At 35.7% G+C, this 18,498-nt stretch overlaps 1 protein-coding gene across 1 annotated transcript in view; it reads left to right on the top strand.

Moving 5' to 3' along the window:
• Positions 1–14,055, top strand: part of LOC132152583 (alsin-like) — a 32,157-nt gene extending 18,102 nt beyond the window's left edge. The window contains exons 9-34 of the mRNA XM_059561334.1: positions 75–246; positions 356–545; positions 632–697; positions 789–951; positions 1,040–1,171; positions 4,837–4,965; positions 5,060–5,083; positions 6,995–7,065; positions 7,525–7,591; positions 7,674–7,873; positions 8,089–8,154; positions 8,562–8,660; positions 8,796–8,963; positions 9,043–9,154; positions 9,302–9,379; positions 9,500–9,627; positions 9,714–9,878; positions 10,108–10,225; positions 11,212–11,369; positions 11,645–11,761; positions 12,323–12,499; positions 12,986–13,031; positions 13,125–13,186; positions 13,275–13,424; positions 13,545–13,641; positions 13,983–14,055. Coding sequence (XP_059417317.1) covers positions 75–246; positions 356–545; positions 632–697; positions 789–951; positions 1,040–1,171; positions 4,837–4,965; positions 5,060–5,083; positions 6,995–7,065; positions 7,525–7,591; positions 7,674–7,873; positions 8,089–8,154; positions 8,562–8,660; positions 8,796–8,963; positions 9,043–9,154; positions 9,302–9,379; positions 9,500–9,627; positions 9,714–9,878; positions 10,108–10,225; positions 11,212–11,369; positions 11,645–11,761; positions 12,323–12,499; positions 12,986–13,031; positions 13,125–13,186; positions 13,275–13,424; positions 13,545–13,641; positions 13,983–14,021 — 2,994 coding nt within the window. The 3' untranslated portion in view covers positions 14,022–14,055. The remainder of the gene's footprint in view (positions 1–74; positions 247–355; positions 546–631; positions 698–788; positions 952–1,039; positions 1,172–4,836; positions 4,966–5,059; positions 5,084–6,994; positions 7,066–7,524; positions 7,592–7,673; positions 7,874–8,088; positions 8,155–8,561; positions 8,661–8,795; positions 8,964–9,042; positions 9,155–9,301; positions 9,380–9,499; positions 9,628–9,713; positions 9,879–10,107; positions 10,226–11,211; positions 11,370–11,644; positions 11,762–12,322; positions 12,500–12,985; positions 13,032–13,124; positions 13,187–13,274; positions 13,425–13,544; positions 13,642–13,982) is intronic.
• The last annotated feature ends 4,443 nt before the right edge of the window (positions 14,056–18,498 follow it).

Raw genomic sequence — 18,498 nt, 5'->3', positions numbered from 1 at the left:
ATAACACATAATTGCGATGTAGTTTTTTATGTAAAGGAGCAATTTGCTATTAATTGGCTGTGTCCTTTCTTTAGATTGGATATGTGAGCAAAGTGTTTGGAGGAGGACTGAATTGTTTGGCCTTGGCTGATCAGAACGCAATGGGTTTCATAGCTACAATCCATGAACTCGTTTCGGCAGAGAGAAAATTCTACTGCACCCTCAGTAAGGTGAAGAGCCAGATCCTGAGCCCCCTGTTAGCGCGTGGTATGTAACAGATTGATTTACTCGTTGCACATTTTGGATTGTTTGGATAATAGATTGTTATTGGGTTATATATTTGAATATTGACTGCATCTGCTCTGCCATAATGTAGTGGGTTTGGCCTTGTCTCTGGGTCCGTCCTCCATGTTGCTGTTTCAAGAGATGGCTGGTAGTTTCAGCAAGCTTTGCCATCTGACGGGACAGCACTCAGTATCCCTCACCAACTTCTTGCAGCGAGGCAAAGTGATCAAAACACTGGTCTTGATCAAGAGCACAGACATATTCATGGACACATATAAAGAGTAAGTACTATGCAAACTCAAATAGAATATCATCGTTTATATTTTACATTCTCTGTGATGACACCAGAGATGATATTTATCCTCAGGTACTGCGACCCAGTAGGAAACTTTCTTGTTATGGGAGGATTCCAGTCATTGCTGAAACCCTCACAGTGCGTTGTTATAATCATTAATATAGTATCTATTGGCATCATAATAATATATGCAAAAATACATTTGCTCATGCATGATATGTTTCTTCAGAGAATGCTTTGGGAAGAAACTGGAGCTGATACAGACTCTACTAGAGTCCAAGGAGAAGAGCACATCACCCTATGATCTGTTAGTCAACTTGTTTTATATGCCTTTGCAGCACCTGCATGGGTATAACAGATTACTTCTGAAACTAGCCCACTGCTTTGAAGTGGTAAGAAAACGATGTGATTCTCATTACGCTCTTTAAAGGAATTCAAGTGGCTTAAATATACATGACACATTCTTTTATTGTGTCTCAGAGCACTGAGGAATATGAATGGATTCAGAATGGCTGCTCCAAATATGAAGATTTAGCTCGCCTTGTCAGCAAGCAGAGAAGAGATGCTGAGGCCACTTTCAGTTTCTGGAAGAACTTCAAAGGAAAGAATTCGGTGTGGTGCAGAATATACAATTTTGTTGCTGCCAATTAATTCAAAAGCAGATACGTAGTTGCAGTCCTGGCTTCTGATGATAGTACCTGCCTGACAGTAGGAGTGGGCGATATCTCGATATTTAAAATATATCGAGATATTTTTTTAAACAAGATATTGATTTTGACATATCGTATATATCGATATATTGTTTATATTTAATTCTGATTCCGCCACTTTGCTTGTTTGTCTTCTCTGTGCTGTGCTCGCCCCCGCCTCCTTGATTTTGTTCCCCCTCCCCTCGCGTGTTGTCTCATTGAACATGGCGGCATCCTCAACCAGCCCGGTGGCTACAGAACTAGTCTAAAAAAAAGACAACTGGCTCCATTATATGGAGATACATCGGTTTTAAGGCATCGGGCGAACAGCAGGCAGATGTCTACTTAAGGGCTCTATGATTTCCGCGATGTAAAAAACGGAATCGCGGAATCCAGTCATAAAAACAGAATTTACAGTTTAACATGGAATGTCACGGAATTTGTCAAATTTTAAATGAATTATCAAAAGTAGGTCATTGCACTCACATCAAATCACGATATGGACTAATATCTACGAATATTAAGCCGGAAAAGTCTATTTAAATATGAATCCTGCATGTTCTGCGTGTCTGTGTTAATGAATGGCGCAGAAGCGCGTCTTCATTCATTAAACACACGGAAGCGCGTGTGACGCTCGTGTGATTTCAGAGTCTTTCCTTTCACTAAATAAAGACATGAACACATGAGGAACATCTCCAGAACTGCACTGAGAGTCACTTCATGATTATCTGACCGTTTGATTTGAGTAAAACTAGCGTCATATCACATCATAGACTGTAGTATCAAATACACAGAACTGTAAAGGTAAACCCGTCAAAATAAAAGTATTTGCCAGACTTCAATTACTAGCCTATTGTTCAGCAGAATGTACATAGCCCACTATTACTACTATTAAAATGAAACGAACATAATTTAAGGAATAATCACACAACATTTCTTCCATGTATTATTTTTAATAGTAAATCCACTTTGTTTACCAAAAAAAAAGTTTGCTTAATTTTCAGTAATTAAAAGATAAATTAAATGAGTGTTTTAAGAAAAAAATGTATCAAATTAAGTTGTTTTTATGCATTTAAATAATTACACTTGCTTAAACACAGAATTAGATAACAATAAAACATATGGTGAAGAAAAAAATAAAACATTTCATAGGGCCCTAAACGTAATATTTGGCATATTTGTGTTTACAGTAGTTTTTGGGGGATTATTTTTCCTGTAAAGATATCGAGATATATATTGTATATCGAGATATAGCAGAATATATTGAGATATATTTTTTGCCTCACATCGCCCAGCCCTACCTGACAGGTCAATGTACAGCTTCCCATAGCTTACATTGTTTTTGTTGTATAGCAACATATAAATCAAAGAATATGGGCATTACTGTTCAGAAGGTTTGGGTTGGCAATATTTTTTATGTTTTTATTATTAATATGAATGTATTTTAAAAGTTGTTCCTGTATTTCCAAAGCTGAATTTTCAGCAGCCATTACTCCAGTCTTGAGTGTCACATGATCATTTGTTGCTCAAGAAACATTAAAAGAATTCTTCTGTGAATGAAATTGAGCAAACACACAAAGCATATGAAGTTTTGACAACTGATGTTTCAAACATTCACATAAATAAAACACAGTTTAAATGCTCTGAGAAATATAGCAAGTGTGAAAACACTCTCACGAGTGAGCGAGTGAGTGTGAAGAGTACTTGCATTGTACTGTACATTTGAGCACTAACAATCTATCAATATCCAAACTAGAAGCAAATCAGATTAGGGCTGTCACTTTTGAGAAAAATCTAATTCGAACGGATATCGAATATCATGCAATGTATTCAAATATATTTGAATATCTACGTGCCTGCCCCCACGCACATAAAAAAAAAAAAAAAAAAAAAGTAGCCTAATGGAGATTCAATCACAAATGTATTAACAGTGAGTCATAAACAAGACTATCTGGATTATTATTATTTTTTTACTTAATGTTTGAAACAACAGGTTATTAACTTAGAATATCAATTTATATGAAGTGCCACTATGCATATCACACAACATTAGGCTAAATGAAAAAAGAAAAAAAACATTCAGAACAGGCACAAAGAATAACGTGACAACTTAAACAGCAGCAGGAGTAAAGCATATAGTCACCCTAATTCATTTCTTAATATTGTTTGCAAGAAACACCAGTCTATCAACTTGATCTGGATTAAGTGTGGCTCTCTTTTTATTTACAATGTTCCCCGCGGTGGAGAACCAGGGGGGCAGGGTTTCATATTTTTTTGAAGCACCCCTGGGTGCCGCCGGACCCCCACCTGCTGTTAGCATTCCATTGACTCCCATTCATTTTGGCGTCACTTTGACAGCGAATAACTTTACATCTGAGGCGTTTAAAGACTCCATTTGTCCATTAATAATTTCTAAAGAAACACGAAAATGTAATAAAAGGCTCCATTACCTTGTATGTTACGTTATGTTCCCGTAGAAGCAGTTTTTTTAAAAAATAGGCTAACGATTGCGTCATAACCAGCGACTCTCTGTCGCACAGTAGAGAAATTACCGTATGGACAGGAGGAGAAGCTCGCAGGCAATCTTTTACTGTCTATGAGGCTACTGGGGGGACATGGAGGCATGAGGTCAAGGGAGATAATTAATCAGAATACTTACCAAAATTTGCTCCTGTTCACGCTCGCCTCTTCTCTGGAAGATTCGGTGGGTGATTCGGATTTCTCTTGGCACAGCGATTAGAAGACTTACAGGTTGCTCACGTGACATTTACGTCATCAAGCTCAGTTTGAGTCTGCGCAGTACGCCCGACCCCCAGGAAGTGCTTGCTTCTAATTGACTTCGTTTGGAGCACACAGACGTGCCTGGCTACTAGGTATTATTTGCTTGATTTGTTCATGGGCCTACGCTACAATATGTCTAGAGTGCCCTCTACTGGATAAGATGGCAAAGAATAAAATAAAAAACAAACGGTCTAATCATAGACTGTAAAAAATGCGCTACACATGGCATTTTAAAAATATTTTATATTTATATCGGATATTTTATTTATAGTTCGATTACGGATATTTCACGTCATGTTCAAATGCATATTCGAATATCGAATAAAAAGTGACAGCCCTAAATCAGATTAACTTTTCATTTATACCACACATGTTCTCTTTACTAAGCAACAGTTTCTGGGTCAATCTGAGAATTGTTTTAATTAACAAATAATAAGAAGAAATGTTTGCCTGCTGTAATGGTTGACAAAATAATTGCAAAAAATTTAGTTTGGCTGGTGTTAATTTCCCACCCTGACAGCAGCAATTGTTACTGTACAGTAAATTACATATATATATATATATATATATATATATATATAATGTATAATGTATAATGTGGTTAAGTCGACCTAGTTACTACTTCCTTTAATGAAGTTGAATTGCTCAGCATGCTGCAAGACCAAACAGTGTCAGATATGACCACAAGTTTCAGATACATTTCTGTATGGTTTATGTGGAAATCTTTGTGTGGCCGAACAGATGCATGTGTACATGGTATGTGTCTGCATGTGTGGAGGTCTCTATATGTGATCTTCTCTTTCTCAGGAATCCCTGCGTAAGCCGTCTCGTCGTCTGGTTTGTGAGAGCAGTAATAAAGCTCTGGCGTTACAGAATGCTGGAAGATTCTCAGCCAGCTGGTTCATCCTCTTCAATGATGTGCTGGTTCATGCACAGGTTAATTCATTTTAGCACAACATTTTACCACCCTGTTATTTTCATTACACTAATTTTTTATTAAATTAATTTTTTAATGATTTCATTCATTCAGGGCACTATTCCCTCAAAGAAGCTTGTGAGTATTGTGTGTTTCAGTTCCTGCCTTTATAGAATCATTGTGTAATTTAAGACTTGAGACATTGAAAAGCAAAAAGGCCTTTTGTTTCTCCCTTCTGAATCATCAGCTGGCTTCTTTTGCAGTGTTTTTTTGGGGGGGCTTCTTTTTTTTCGGGCTTACTGAAGTTCATTATTCTGCTGAGGAAAGATGTATGTAGAGTCATGCTATGTTGTAATCAGGTTTACAGAAAGAGTGGGCAACAAAGATGATAGTGTGAATGAAAACCTTGCTTTAATGTGGAATCTTTATGTACTACATATTTTGTGACCAACTTTAAACTTGTTTAAAACCGATTAGCGTGTAGAAGATATGGCCTGGCAGATAGTGTGCCAACATGAGTTCAAGTCTAGCTTGTGTCATTTGCAGCACATTCTCACTCTCATTATTATTATTAGCTAGCATTGTTATCGTACATTTAATTGAAGTAAAGCTTAGTCAAAAGGCAAATGTTAGAAAACAATTTTTTTTTAAATGTTTTGGCAGGTAACTGAAATAATGTAATAAATCTATTTAAAATATGTCTAATATATTATAATTCTAATCTATTAAATATATTTAGAAAATATTTTCTAAAACTAATATAAATATAAAGCTCCTGTATATAGAAATATATGTATTTTTTAAAAAGACAAAAGCTCATATTAAAAGTAAAAAAAAAAAAAAAAGAAAACATAAAGATATAAGCTAGTTTAAATGTTAATACAGTAAATACTATAATGGTACATTTACTAATGATACTATCTTTACATCTTTAAAGCACTAGAAAACCAGAAATGGAATCAAAGTAGTTAGGAAAACCGGTTTTAAACAACTGGATTTTCATTTTTTACACTGAAGCTCCATTTTAACTTTACAATTATATCAAATTATTGTTTTCAAGTATGTGAGTGTGTGGTCCAGGTATATATCAAATGTCTCCACAGTAGAATCTGCAATTTTTTACTGTATGTTGTGGTTACGAAATAAATTCATACTAAAGAATGTTTTGTTTTTGAAAAAAAATAAAAAGTGCACGTTTTCTGTAATTGTTAGGTTTAGGTGTAGGGTTATTGGATAGAAGATATAGCATTTGTACCATGTGAAAATCATTATGTCTATGGAGAGTCAGCCTAAAACACAAAACCCCAATGTGTGTGTGTGTGTGTGTGTGTGTGTGTGTGTGTGTGTGTGTGTGTGTGTGTGTGTGTGTGTGTGTGTGTGTGTGTGTGTGTGTGTGTGTGTGTGTGTGTGTGTGTGTGTGTGTGTGTGTGTGTGTGTGCGTGCTTGTTTTAAAGACTGCTGCCATATTGCCTCATATTGCTTTGTGGTTTTTGAAACTTGAACTGTGTATGCTCTGCTGTTTTCTCTGCATGCTTGCTTGGTCTGCGTTTCTTCTTGGTCTATTTTGCCAGTTTAAAAATGACGATAACATTTAAAAGTTTAAATTCCTCCCTTGTCTACACAAGCTTTTAATAACAGTTTTCACAATTTCAGACTGATCACACACATCAGAGGGGCACTATTTCACCTATACTATCATATCATTTCATAGCACATCATATACGATATCATATCACATCATATCATACTATTTCATTACATACTTTTTATTTCCATAAAATAAAATTGATCTTTTTAACTGATTTATGCCTCAGTTGTAGTAATATGTTTGGCTGTTGGATGTGGATTCCCTTTTTCAAGACAGCATATTATATTTCTTATGTAGGTACTGTACATGGGTGTGCGTGAAGCTCCTTGAGGTACTGACAGTGTTTAATATGGCTAATGTGTTTTTTTTTTCTTTCAGGCAAACCTGTTTTATTCATTTCCCTTCTTAATGTACTGTAAATGAGAGAGTGGTAACTTATTAAATTCTCTCTGTTTCTACAGTTCTCATCTCATTACATTTATCCACTTGCTACACTGTGGGTGGAGCCCATCTCAGATGAAAATGTGGGCCAGTAAGTTATTTCAGTATCTCAACATTTTGTTATCTTTCATTCAGTTTTCTGCTGCTTTAGTACATTTTAGTAATGTTTAGTTTAGCACATGATATTTCATTAATTGTTAAATGGTCTGAAATGGTCTTGCACTTGCTGTATGGAAGCTTTAATGACACTGTTGTGACTATACCAAAAAAAATAAAAAATAATAATAAATCCGTATAAACCAGGGTTGGGCAACATCGGTCATGAAGGGCTACTGTCTAGCAGAGTTCAGCTCCAACCCTAATCAAACACACCTGCTTGTAGCCTCCTAGTGATTTTGAATACATTGATTAGTATTTTTAGGTGTGTTTGATTAGGGTTGGAGCTGAACTCTGCAGGGAAGTGGCCCTCCAGGACCGAAGTTGCCCAACCCTGCCATAAACCAACAAATTAAGCTTCTGCCCCAGTTTAATCTATGACTGTCATTACTAGACATGGCCTTAAAGTGACCACACCTGAAGATAGCTTTGTTGTTCTGGCAGTGTCCCCTTTGGAAAAGGTAATGCACTGATGCAGTCAGAGTTTGATTGAGAAGTTTTTCTGCTCTGAATTAATTCTGCCGCCCACTGGCTTTCTGGTAGGGGAAGTGGCTAAAAGCCATTAACCAGGCCATTGAGGACGTGCTTACTGTAGGCCCGAATGGGAGGACATGTTTGTCTAGAAGCAGCCAGAAAGGTGAACCTTCTGTGTCACGTACTTCCACCTACATTTTCAGCAAAGAGGGTCGTCTCAAAGATGCTACGTATGAGGGCCGTTGGCTGTCAGGCAAACTTCATGGCAAGTAAGTACATGCCCATAATGGCCCATTTTTTTTGACGCTTTATACAATACAAAACATTCTTTCAAATATTGCTCTCAATCACACAAGCAGGGCTGTCATGCCTTTATGTTTCAGGTAACACCAGGGGTAGTACTGCCTAACATGCCAAAATCATTTTCTTTGAATCCACTGGTGCTCGTTGAATTAATGTTGTCAGTTGTCCTCTCTTTAAACAGAGGGAGCCTGAAGTGGCCAGATGGGACAGTTTACTGCGGCACATTCAAGAACGGGTTGGAGGATGGGTCAGTAAGATGAACATGCCTCTGCTTGCAGATTCTTTGTTATATACACTACCATTTTGTTTTCACAAAAATGTTAAACAGCACAACTGTTTTCAACATTGGTAATTCAATAAAATGTCTCTGAGCACAGAATTAACACATTAGAATGACACCGAAGATTAGAGTAATGACAGCTGAAAATTTAGCCTGATACCACAGGAATAAATAACTTTAACAATTTTAGTAAACAGTTTTTTAAAATTGTAATAATATTTCTCAAAATTACTGTGTTCACTGTATTTTGTTCAAATAAATGCAGCCTTGATGAACATATTGTAAGGGACATTTTTTCAAAAACATTACAGATCTTATCCACCCCAAATGTACTATTTATGTTTTTATACTCGCCATTTCTCTTCTCTTTGTAGATTTGGAGATTTTATGATGCCCAACACGACCTTCAACAAGTTTGAGCGTTACCAAGGTCACTGGAAGGAGGGGAAAATACATGGCGTTGGCACATTTTGGTAATGGTTAAGTAAATGTGTGTATAAAAAAAGCTCTTTGAAACATTATCAGTTAATGGGGGACCCTGAACACCTTAAATTGGTAGAATCGCCTTCTAGTACCTTACCCATGGCCTGACTGTTGTGTCTTTGCAGGTATGCTTCAGGTGAGGTATACGAGGGCTCATTCAGGGACAACATGCGTCACGGTCACGGCATGTTACGGAGTGGAAAGTTGGCCTCTCCTTCCTCCAGTAGTGTGTTTGTGGGCCAGTGGGTTCAAGGGAAGAGAACGGGCTATGGGGTGTGCGATGACTTCAGCAGGTATGTACATCACAGTTACCAAATTTGAGATTTTAAACATCCTCCTGCATAAACAACTCATTCATTTCTTATCTCCCAGAGGAGAGAAATACATGGGAATGTGGCTTGATGATCAGCGTCATGGAGACGGAGTCATTATTACTCAGTTTGGATTGTATTATGAAGGAAACTTCTGTAATAACAAGATGATGGTAAGTTGAGATGTTATTATATGCCTGCATTGAAGTGCCTGTAATTTGCTTATATTATACAGTATATACACTTCTTTAGCTGTTTGGGCACTAGATACAGTGTGTACTATTATTTGAGCAACTTCTGATGACTTTTGTCTGATATAGGGCAATGGGACTCTTCTCTGTGATGATGACACTGTCTTTGAGGGCGAGTTTTCAGAAGACTGGACTCTGTGTGGAAAGGTGTCTTTGAAATAACGTGACCGTTTCCAGTCATAGTAAATTTGTAGAAACCTTATTTGTGATTTGTGCATCTTAATCCTTCTGTGTATTTGAATCTCCTGTGGTTTTATGGATGTGAAGGGTGTTCTGTTCATGCCTAATGGTGACTCTTTGGAGGGGGTCTTTGACGGTCACTGGGGAGACGGTCTGAGAGTGGCTGGAACATTTACAAAACCCTTTGAAGCTCTGAGGAGAGAAAGAAAGATTCCGTAAGTGTGTCTTGATTCATGAATAATGGTTTGGCCTGCTGTATATTTATAAGTATTTTTTAATCTGTGTCTGTGTATGTGTGTAGTTTGGCTGGTCAACACGCAGTGCCTGCAGAAGACAAGTGGAAGGCAGTGTTTGATGAGTGCTGGAGCAGATTAGGCTGTGAAACTCCTGGTAAAGGAGTTCATGAGAAAGCCTGGGAGAACATCGCCATCGCCCTCACTGCCAGACGCAGACAACAGAAAGATCGGTATGTGTACACACACACACACACACACACAGAGAAGAATGAACAATAAAGTTGTGATCGCACTAGGCTTGTAACATACAAAATGCTGTATACTCTGCAACAAATAGTTAAAGTGAAAAAAATAAATAAATTAATACTAATTCAATAGTTTACAAAACTTGAACTTTGGTGCACAAAAGACGTGAATAAGTGCGTGAAGAAATCATAAGTGACGTATGTTTGTCTATAGTCCAGAGGAGCTGAGCCGATCTCAGACTAAGATGCTGGAGAGTCTTGAGGTGATTCCTCAACATGTGAGCCCTGTTACTGCAGACTCCTACAACAACATCCGGCGATATCTCATGAAGGTGAGACTTCCAAAGGCTTAACACCAAGTCCGCACAGCTGTACAGATGCCTCAAAAAAAGATTTGGACACTTGGGTCACAATAAAGGACGTAACTTAATCATATAAAAAAAAAAATAAAGAAAAAATCAAAACAAGTGGCATCTGCAAACACCTGTTGCTAGAGTTTTTTCAGAACTGATCTACTTTTCTGAGCCATTTTTGCAAGGACTTTGAACAAACTATTAAAGATAGCTGACTTCATACATATACATATATATATATATAAATATATATATATATATATATATATCACAGGTGTCTTAGCACAGTGACCACAGGTGGACATGATCCACTAACATGCGACATCCATAAAGTGTCTCTTTAAAATAGTTTTTGTCTTGATTTAGATGTTGTTAAATTTGGTTTAGTAATTTCTTACATTATGTAATCATAGTACGTAATTCTGGGATATTTTGCAAGTTAAAGTAATTCTTAATTATTATCAAATTGTTTAATGTAATTTATTCCTATAATGGGAAAGCTGTATTTTCAGCAGCCATTACTCCTGTCTTCAGATCTTTCAAAAATCATTCTAATATGTTGATTTGCTGCTCAAGAAGCATCTATTATTATTATCAATGTCAAAACAAATGTGCTGCTTAATATTTTTGTGGAAACCGCAATATATATATATATATATATATATATATATATATATATATATATATATATATATATATATATATAATATTATATAATTTTTGGTAAGTTAAAAATATTTGTAATAATAAATTTATATATTTGAAATCTTTTGTAGCATTATAAATGTCTTTTATTGTCACTTTTGATCAATTAATGAATCCTTGCTAAATAAAAAATATTAATTTCTAAAAAAAAAAAAAACGAAAAAACACCCAAAGCTTTTGAATAGTAGTGTAGATTCATACTTTTTTTAAAATGTCTTACTACTTTTTTTGGGGGGGCTTGGTGTATCGACTCTCTTTAGGCTTGTGATACCTCTCTTCACCCACTTGGCTGGCTGCTGGAGACCCTTGTGACTGTGTACAGGATGACCTATGTTGGTGTGGGCTCCAACAGACGCCTCCTACAGCAGGCAGTGGAGGAGATCCAGTCATACCTAACACGCATATTTCAAATAGTCAGGTAGTCATAGTTCAGGCTTTTCTGTGATACTAGAAACCATAGTGCTTTAAAAGCCAGCAGAGCATTTTTCAAAGCTGATAGGAAGCATTTTACTCATTGTGAAGGTTCTTTTTTTATTTTAGCTTAACAACTTCATTACTTAATGAACTCGGCTAAATGTAATAATGAGGCATACTGTTAATTTCATTACAGTCTCAGAGACCACTGCATATCACTTGATTTTCCTTTTAAGGCCATTGTTTTTCAAATATTTGGGTTACAAATATTTGCGGCAGGTTTCTGTTTCCTGGTCTCCCTGAGGACGGAGGTTTTATTCTGGATTCCTCCAGTTCTTCAGACGAGGGCACAGACTCTCTTAACAGCAGTACACACTCAGAAACTCCGCAGCAGGGGTGAGACAGCATCACTATGACTGAAACACTGTTTTGTTATTTCTGACTTTTGCTCATTTAAGTTGCATTTACTTATATTGATCTATATACCTATCATCTATTTGTATGTTTATAGACAGATCTAACAGAAAATAGTAAAAACAGTAATATTGTTAAATATTACTAGTTTAAAATAAGTAGTTTTCTATTTTGATATATTTTATAATATTATTTACTTTCAGCTGACATTACTCCAGTCTTCATTGGCACATGATCCTTCAGAAATCATTCTAATATGCAGATTTGCTGTTTTAGAAACATTGAAATTGAAACTGTTTTGCTGCTTAATATTTTTGTGGAAAACATGATACATTTTTTTGTTTTTTTTGATGGATAGAAAGTCCAAAGGAACAGCATTTATTTGCAATAGAAATATTTAGTAACATTGTGCATGTCTTTACTGTGACTCTCAATCATTTTAATAGATCCTTGCAGAATAAAAGTATTACATTTGATGGATATATACAAACAGATATAGTTACTTTCTGAAAGTATAACAGTCTTGTGTTGTTTGTGCTGCAGTTGTTTAGTGAGCAGCTCAAGTCTTCTCCTGCCGGTGTTGCTGCCGAGGCTTTACCCTCCTCTCTTCACCCTCTACACACTAGAGAAAGAGAGAGAGGAGGAGGTGTACTGGAACTGTGTGTTAAGACTCAACAAACAGCCTGATCTTGCTCTTCTAGCCTTCCTTGCAGTTCAAGAGTAAGTGACAAAAGTAACAGTATGAAATATTATTCTATAACAATGTTGATGATACAATTATACTGACCCTAAAAGGTATTTGGACACGTAACATAAACGGGCATTTATGTTAAACGTATAGCACAAACACAATTTTCAAATGGAACATGTCATGAAAATATCATGAGAAGAAGTTTGGTTGATAAACAATGGATGAATTATGAAAAATGAAGACAAATTATATCTGGAAAGCAAAATATTGTTAATTAATTAGAAGGCATTGCAAAAATGCATTAGTAGTATTCAATTCACTTTCACGATTTACAGTAGTCAATCTACACAAGACTGTATTTATAATGCAGTGTTTTTAAATGGGGATTTAAAAGAGTATCCTTCATTATAATGCATGCATAATGCCTTCTAAATTAAAAAAAGTGTGGTTATAACATATTATGATATGGACGGTGGCTTTTACAGTTTTCAGTCGAATGTCTTTTTGTTTTCCAGAAAGTTCTGGCCAGTTTCTATCTCTGTACTGGGAGAGAAAAAGCAGGTGAAGCTTTCTGTCATTTCTAAGAAAATAATCAGTAATGACACTGCTGTGAAAATATATAACTTTATTGGTTCATTTGAATTTAATGGACAGGTCTTGCCTAGTACTAAAGACGCCTGCTTTGCCACTGCTGTTGAAACCCTGCAACAGATCAGGTGAAGATAGTCATGTGTGTAAAAAAGGCAGAAGACAACAACAATAAGATTTTAGTAGCAATCTTTTTATTTTTCTCTGCTTCTACAGCACAGCATTCACTCCCTCAGACAAGTTGCAAGTGATACAGCTGACCTTTGAGGAGGTCACTCAGGATGTGCAGGCTCTGCTTGGGAAAGAGTTTCTGTGGTGCATGGATGACCTCTTTCCAATCTTCCTCTATGTGGTGCTCCGCGCACGGTACTTTTATAAACCTTTCACTGCATATAGACCTCATTGCAATGAAGTTCTCAGTTAAAACATAAATGTATGTGCAGTTTGTCTGCCAGTGTAAAGAACCTGTCGCTTGTGAATGTGTAGGATCAGAAACCTGGGCTCTGAAGTGAGTCTGATAGAGGACTTAACAGACGGCAGTCTACAGCTGGGACACCTTGGATTCATGTTAACAACTGTCAAAGTGAGTTGTTTTCACACAACTTCAGGGACAAGTAGCATTATTATACTTTCAAAATCATAAAGTTGGCATTAAAATATCAATTTTACCTTGTTCATTTAAAATTCTTGACAGATTCTTAGTTTGATCACTTCATGTGAATTTAAGAACTTGAAACTTAATAATGTATGACATGACCCCTTTTAATATTGAGGGCTGGTTTTATGGACCAAAAGTTTTATTTGTAAAGCTAAAGCCTTTAAGGATTTGAATGGATTTTAAGGGTAATCTCATCATCACATGCAGGCACTAGTCCCGTTTCATTCTCTTCCATGTTTTACTTGAATCTCTTTCTCTGCCCTTAGGCCTGCTACAACCAGATTCAGCTTGAGAAGACAACGTAGGAAGGGTTTGTTTGCGAGTGGAGCAGCCACAGCTTTGCCAACTTGCGCACCGTCTTACAGAGCCATTTAAAGAGACCCGAATTACAGGTCAAGTCAAGATGTGCTCATTTATTTCAGGTCTCAAAAATAAGCTCACTTTCCGCTCATCTCCCTTAAGCACTGTTCTACAGAGATTACTACTATTGAGACTCTTACATCACCACCATCTGACTGCCAGTACAGTTACCCCTTGAAGAAACATGTACATTTCAACACTCATATTACCTGGACAGAAAAGAAAGTTTTCAGTTTTATATAAGAATAAGCACTCAACGGTTGTCACAAGGTTATTACATGCAGTTTCAGTAATAACTGACATTCATATTGCTATTTATTATATTCTGTATAATTCTGTCTCAGGCTTATATATTTATACTTAAAGTAATGATGATATTCTGATTTAAAAATAATCAGATGTAACTGTATCGGAGCAGTGCTTATATGGCACAAAAGCAATGAGGGTTTTTGAATGAATTATCTCAGATTTACAGTAACTTGACCAAATATATTTTCTCTGTATAGAACTAATAAACTTAAACAACGCTTATTTTATAAGCAACAGCGATAAACAGAAGTATTTAAAATATTTAGCTATCATACATAAACTACTGTTGAAACATTTGAGGTCAGTAAGATTTGAAAGAAGTCTCTTATGTGTAGCAAGGCAGCATGTGTTTGATCAAAATGCATAAAAAAATTGTAATATTAATTAAATGCAATATTATTTCAATTTAAAATAATTTCTGTTATTCATTTCTGTTATGCAAAGCTGAATTTTCAGCAGCATTACTCTACTCTTCAGTGTCACATGATCCTTCAGAAATCACTCTAATATACTGATTTAATGAATAGAAAGTTCAAAAGAACAGCATTTATTTAAAAATATAAATCTTTTGCACATACTGTTGACATTTTTACTGTCACTTAATCAATTTAAAGGGATAGTTCACTTTCAGTTGCTGGTCCCCATTGACTTTCATTTGTATATATCTATGGACCAGCAACTGAAGGTGAACTGTCCCTTCAATGCATCCTTGCTGAATAAAATTGTTTAATTTCTTTCAAAACATCTTACTGATCCCAAACTCTTGGACGGTTGCACAGTATATAAATGATCCTTCTTAAGGAACTTAAGAGAGAGATGGCATTCAAGAAGAGCATGTATTATTATTATTTAGTTAATTTGCACTGTTATAAAGCAGTGGCGTGTTTTTAGATAATGTAGCTTGTTACTGCAAAAGCTTTGAAAATAGTTACTGTCACCCTTCTGAAAGTTTATAGTATCGCTACTATTAACTTCAGTGCTAAAGAATCCTATAGCTGCATCCCTAGTAATAAGTAGCTTTTTATTGGGTTACTGGTTTTGTTGTCGTTTTGCACATTACGCAGGGTTGCAGTGTTTTTAAATACATTGAAGTCTTGCAATGTAGGTATTATAAACTGCAAGGAGGGATTTGTGACTTAATGGTGTTTTTGAACCCCCTTCATGTAAATGTAATTTGCAATGGTGAACAAATAATTTAGCTCCTAATTAAAGTCAGATAATCATGATGTGTTTTATAAAGTAACTGTATAATCCATCTGACTATAACTCCATGGATATTCTGAGAGAATATGAGGTTTCCATTTCAGCATGACAGCACACTGACATGAAGCTTTTCGCTATTTGAAATTTGATTTAGTTGTAATTATATTATCTAGTCTTACTAGACTGTACCAGAGTGAATTTAAGTGTATTTTTGCCGTTGACTGAAAATGTGGCATTCAACACTATGCAATAAAGGAATAATAATTGCAATGGCAGGGCCCCTAAAGGACCTCAACATTTAGTATTTTGCACTGGCAAAACTAGTGATAACCTTTACATTTTGCTTGTTTCACGAATGCCTTTATTAATGAATGAACTTATTTCACTTATATCAAACCGATCAAGAACTTGTGACAAAGTACTGTATGTGTGTGTGTGTGTGTGTGTTTTCCTCTGAATGCATCTTTTGTACATTTGAACGTGCACTGAAAGAGTTTTGCGGATGTCACACAGGCTTGTTATGAGATCTGAATGGCAGATGTGGGTTTTTAATGACTGATTTCCAAAATCTAGAGAGCAGGATGGCTCAACATTTATATACAGTATGTGACTTACTGATAAGAAATGAAACAAACAATAACTTTACACAGTAATTTGCGCAAAATACTAAAATCTTTGAAAATCATAAAATTGCCAAGTGTTGAAAACCAGCCAATTGTTAGCTGGTGCCATTATTCGCAGATCATTGTCATTGGCTTGACTGGTTACTAAAGTATTGCTTATGAAGATCGTAAAGACAACAGCACTTTTTCTGGTAAATACAATAGCAGATTTTATTTGACTTTTTATTTTTCAGAAGGTTACTGGTTTTTATAAACTACTTGTACTCTCATTGTTGATCTTCTGTAAATGTTACCATCACCTTGAAAATGAATTAGTCAAACACAGTTTGACAACAATTTGTACAGATGAAGTCATGAAAAAAGGAGTGATTGAACGGTTTTTGTAAACAATTTTCTAGCATACTGCTTTCACTACTTTAATAAACATTACATACCTGTTAGATTATATTTATGTTGTGTTTTTCTTCTCTGTCACCTTTCTTATATAGTTATGAATTGATAATAATATAGATAATAGAAATAATGAGGTTCAATTTAAGACCATTAGCATTGGTCAAGTAACCTGTGACCATCAGCAATGTGATGTCCTGACATTATTACAGTTAAACAGATAGTTTACCCAATAATGAAAATTTGCTGAATATTTACTCAACCTCGGGCCATCCAAAATCTAGATGAGAATTTCTAGAATCTGTCTTTTTGGAGATTTGGAGAAATTTAGCAGTACATGCTTACCACTGGATCCACTGCAGTGAATGGGTGCCGTCAGAATGAGAGCAGAAACAAATTATAAAAACATCACAATAGTCCAGAATGTAATCCACATTACTCCAGTCCATCAACTAACATTTTGTGAAGTGAAAATCTGTTTGTTCATAAGAAACAAATTTATTACTATAACGTTTTCAACTTTAAACCATCACTTTTCACCAAAATATACTGTAAGTCCATAATAACTCTTCATCCAGTGGAAAAAGTCCACCCCCTGTTGTCTTCACAATACACCAACATATTTGGTTAGAACTGTTTTGGAATGTATTTGCTTGTAAACCGTTCTTGATTTGTGCGTATTTCTCTCCTGATTCAGACAAGACGACTTTTACAGAAGAGAGCAATATTAAAGTTATATAAAAGACTTGTATTTTAGCTGGAAGCAGTAATTTGAAGTTAAAAACACCTTAGTGATTTATTTATTTATTACAAACAAGGAACTTTTCACTTCACAAGACCTTTGTGATGTTGTATTGGGATGTTTTTAATCATTTGTTTCTGCTTTCATTCTGACAGCACCCATTCACTGCAGAGGATCCATTAGTGAGCAAGTGATGTAATGCTAAATTTCTGCAGATCTGTTCAGACGTAGAAATAAACTCATATTCATCTTGGATGACCTGAGTAGATTTTCAGCAAATATTCAGTTTTGGATTAATTGGGTTTTTTTTTTGTTTTTTTTTTAAATGCACATTTGCTTCTTTAAATATGTTTTCCCTAATCTATTCATTTGATTGCAATTCTTAAGTTGTTAAGTCTCTGACATTGTGATATATTTTTATCTTTGTCTGTTGTTTAACAATAATGTCAGTTAAAAGTATGTGGCACCAGCTGAGTCTTTTGGATTTATGAGATGTTTTATGTGTCTTCGTTTCCATTTTAACTGTAAAGTTGGTTGGCTGTATTGTGTAAGTGCAGTTGTGTCTATTGAGCTCTAAAAGCAGGAGGATGTAAGAAGCTTTGAGTGGCAGGCGTTCCTATGGAATTGCTCCCAGAGAGAGGCCGGCCCCTCGCTGGATTAAATGCGATAGAAAAGGATTACAATCTGAGTTTCCAGAGACATTTTATAGTAAAATCGCATGCATGTTGGCAGCGTAGAAGCAGATCCCCTTAAAATAAAGCTCAGCTAACAAGATGCTCCACAGCTACCTGGTCTAAACGTAGGACGAAGAAGCATCAGTGTGGTTTGGAGGAGGACACGGAAGGAGGTAAGTGCGGCATCGTAATCTAATCTTCACATGACGGACTCTTGACCTGCTTTCGTAACGGAGTTCAGAGATCACAATCGATGTGCAGTTTCATTCTTAAAATGAATTGAACAATTTTCAGATTACTTCAATTTGACATGCATTAATTGTGTAGATGTAGATGATCTTTGTAATAGATGACACTAGCTGACCATCATATTGTTTATATCTCCAGGTTCAAGGTTATAAAGTAACTAGGTTTGTTTATGACCATTTTTATTTTTCATTCTAACATTTTTTGTCTTAAATACAAATAAATAAATATATAT

This window comes from Carassius carassius, chromosome 11, assembly GCF_963082965.1.
Source record: "Carassius carassius chromosome 11, fCarCar2.1, whole genome shotgun sequence".
Classification (NCBI taxonomy): Eukaryota; Metazoa; Chordata; class Actinopteri; order Cypriniformes; family Cyprinidae; genus Carassius; species Carassius carassius.
Note: the sequence above shows the minus strand (reverse complement) of the source record. Positions and strands in the feature narration are given on the sequence as shown.